Source organism: Buceros rhinoceros, unplaced genomic scaffold (assembly GCF_000710305.1).
Source record: "Buceros rhinoceros silvestris isolate BGI_N320 unplaced genomic scaffold, ASM71030v1 scaffold3946, whole genome shotgun sequence".
Lineage (NCBI taxonomy): Eukaryota > Metazoa > Chordata > Aves > Bucerotiformes > Bucerotidae > Buceros > Buceros rhinoceros.
In genome coordinates, this window is record NW_010416753.1 from 1 (window position 1) to 3,354 (window position 3,354).

The 3,354-nt window shown below is 41.2% G+C and overlaps 1 protein-coding gene across 1 annotated transcript in view; it reads left to right on the forward strand.

Moving 5' to 3' along the window:
• Nucleotides 1-1,898: 1,898 nt before the first annotated feature.
• Nucleotides 1,899-3,354, forward strand: part of DGKI (diacylglycerol kinase, iota) — a gene marked incomplete at its 5' end in the record, with an annotated part of 105,992 nt that continues 104,536 nt past the window's right edge. Inside the window, 2 exons of the mRNA XM_010137915.1 lie at nt 1,899-1,994; nt 2,295-2,369. Coding sequence (XP_010136217.1) covers nt 1,899-1,994; nt 2,295-2,369 — 171 coding nt within the window. The remainder of the gene's footprint in view (nt 1,995-2,294; nt 2,370-3,354) is intronic.

Below are 3,354 nucleotides of genomic sequence, written 5' to 3' on the forward strand. Positions count from 1 at the left end.
GTGTGGTTTGGCTGGTTTGCTTTTCCAGCCCCCATACTATTTTGTCGCATCTCTTTCAGTGGGAAACAGCCCCCTTTTCAACCTGCGACAGTCAGGATTGTACTGAACTGTCTTTGCCCTTTTCAAAAAAAGATCACTGGGCTTGGGTCTGTCCATTGTGGAGGCAAAGTAACAAGTTCAGTCTTTCCTCCAGGGATGCAGTTAAGTACTCGTCTAGTTTCATACCTAACTTGAGTTACAGGCTAATACTTGCCTGCAGAATTCACTGCACTTTACCAACAGGATAAGTATTTTGAATTTTATGCATGGAGAGACTGAGGCATAGGGAAAAGACTTTGTGTGCCCATGACCTTTCTGCAGACCACTGGCTAGACTGAATAGACTACATTTCTGCTTTCTGTCCTGTGTTTTTCCCCACTCCAGGAAGAATCCTTCATCAGAGATTGGCTAAGGAACTAGACTAAGGCCCCCATGGGAGGCAGCTTTGAGAGTAATGTCCCATACCTTTCTAATCACCATAAAGACATTTGGCTGCCGTCAGTCTGATTACTGAGGTAGTGCAATGAAAGGCTATGTAGATGACAGATACTGCCATTGCAGTAGTCCATGCAGTGTTTGTGGGTTATCATGCTTTCAAGATTGCTTTGAGTCAGAGTAGGGAAGAGTGTGAACGCTTCCTGAGGTGGTTACTCAAAATAAGCAAACGTCCTGTAATTGTTCTGCACAGCTGTCTTGTCTTCAGTATTTTCAGTAAGCAACAAGGCATGACTATATCCTTGACCCCAAGAAATGTTTAGAGGTGATAAAAAGCTTGGGACCTTGTGCTCTTAAGCCAGCTTCTCTTGGTCTGGGTGAAAAAGGACAGTGCCTTTAGGAATCTGAGCTAGACAGCTGTTACGTTTTTTTAACTTCTCAGAGATTATGGAAACATTAACTTCCATATCTGGTGTGTAGTACTGAAGTCTTGAAATTCTGAAAGTGGTTGTTAGGTATTGAACAGAATCCAGTAGCTATTCTTGTGAATGTTGGTTAGAAGCAAGATTAAGGAGAGACGTCACCGCTTACAGATTTGATGATCATAGTGTCCTAGAATGTTTTGGGTTGGATGGGACCTTTAAAGTTTCTGATCTCTGTCATTTGACTTTTTCATCAGTGGTACAATCTTTAACAAGGTCAGGACAAAATGGACTTTTGGATGAGCTGAGTGGATCCTGCTTCCCCTCTTGAAGACAGGAAGAAAATATCAACATGCTTTCTTCTAATACCCTGTGATACTTTATTTTACGGTGATGGCTAGACTAGAAATTGAAATACTGGGAAAATATTTACAGTATTGCCTACAACACAAAATTTCAATCATATGGAAAGGGTTAGCTTTTACTGCGGGTATGACTTCAGTTACTGAATTAAATTAATTCAGTAATAATTAAAAAAATGAAATAAAATTTCCCCTTTCAGACTGTCCTATCACACCAGCACGCTTTTTCTTTCAGTATCACTGAGCAGGCTATCACCAGGATGGAGAATAGCTTTGATGCAGGTTCTATTTTAATAGGTTCTGAAAAAATACAAGCAGTTTTATGGTATTTTTTCTGTGTAGTTAGGTGATATCGTAATTTAAAAAACAAAGCAAACAAACCCCCCACAAACACCTCCCTCACCCAAATCCGTGAATGTTAAAAAACCAGTTTGTTCCTTAGCAGATGAATACACAAGTTTCTTGATAGGCTGAAACTGGCTCTACAGTGTCAGCATCATACGCCGTGGTGGCCTACGTTACATTGAATCATAATGGTTGCCAGAGCTAAAACATGTTGTTTTCTTTCCTAAAAAAAACAAAAACAAAAAAACATGAAAAATATTTCATTTATCATGTTTTTTATTACATCTTTATGCAGGTGGTCTCCGTACCAGGAGACGAGCCTGATTGGGCAGGAGACTGGAGCCCCGAAGGGGAAACGGGCGTCTCCTACCCCTATTGGGAGGGTTGGCAGGTACAACATGTGGTGTTATGTGAGTCTATGGGAGCATCTGATCTTTTTTCCCCCTCACAGCGTGGGAAAGTTTCCAGTTCCAAAGCACCAGTCTGGTCTCCGTGTGTGGCTTTCTCCATAAACGGTGGTGTTCAAGTGTAAAGCATGCAGCGCATGTAATTTAAATCTCGAGCATGTGCCAGATACTCTTATCATTCTCCAAGTGGACATGCATGGAAGAGCTTCGTAAAGGGGCTCTGGCTGGGCCTGTCTTCTAAATTTTGTTTTGCTTTTCATGTATTCTTTTTTCTTTTGATGTAGAACTCATTAAAGACTTCAACACGGCGAAAGAAGAGAACATCTTTTAAAAGAAAAGCCAGTAAAAGAGGCAATGAAGTAGGTATTCAAGTGCTTTGGAAATCAGGTTCCTTTTGTTTAAATGTCTAAATGCAAACTTTAAAGTATTTTTTTTTCTGCAGCATTTAGTATTTTTTTTCCCACTAGAAAATCCCATACTATTGAATTTATTGTGAAAAGAGATCAGTTCTGATAAAACTTGTGTATGAAGTTTTAGTTTACTGAGTTGGTTTTCTCAAGAAATAACATGCCAGACTTCAAAAGGACCACTTTTTGGTGGCCTTAGCAGGCTAAGAAAACAGTGTTCCCTTGGGATGTAAGAGACTCAGCTCAGAGCAGAGCCTTGGTTTAACACTAGGCAGAGCAGGGGTGTGAAATTGGGGTCGTGAAATCCATTGTGAGTGCACTGATGCAAGGCTCTAGTCCAGCTTGAGAGCATATCCCTCAGGAAATCTCATATTGGAAATATTCTGTTTGTGTGAAGACTGACATTGGGACACAGAGCAAGAGAAAGTAGATGAATGGTCTGATGCTTTGATTTACCACATAGCTTATGGAAGACCTGTTTTCTAGACCTAGCCTAGTGGATCAGTTATACAGATGAACAGTCTCATGGGAGAGGTGGAGGGAGACTCACCTCTGCATAGTCAGGGCTCTCTGGTGAGGGTCCTCACTTGAGTTAAGGAAAAACTGCCCACCAGAAAAGCAGGCCAGGAAAGTGCCCTCCCTACTGCTCTCTCTGGTGTCCTGCAGGGGTAGGGAGGCAAACAGTTTTCTCATTGGCATTTCATGTTGGACCTGTGGCATTTGTTCAAAAGTGGGAAGGCATCAAGGCCGAGAATTCAAGAGCCAATAATCTCCAAATAATTGCTGATACAAATTGTCTGTTAGATGGAATTAATAATAACTAGCTTAACTCATTCTATTTTTCAATTGGAAAATTGTATTAGAAATAGCACTTTATCTGATATTAGTGCTGTGTGAATAATTGATTCCCCCACTCCCCCCCCCCCCCCCCACCCCT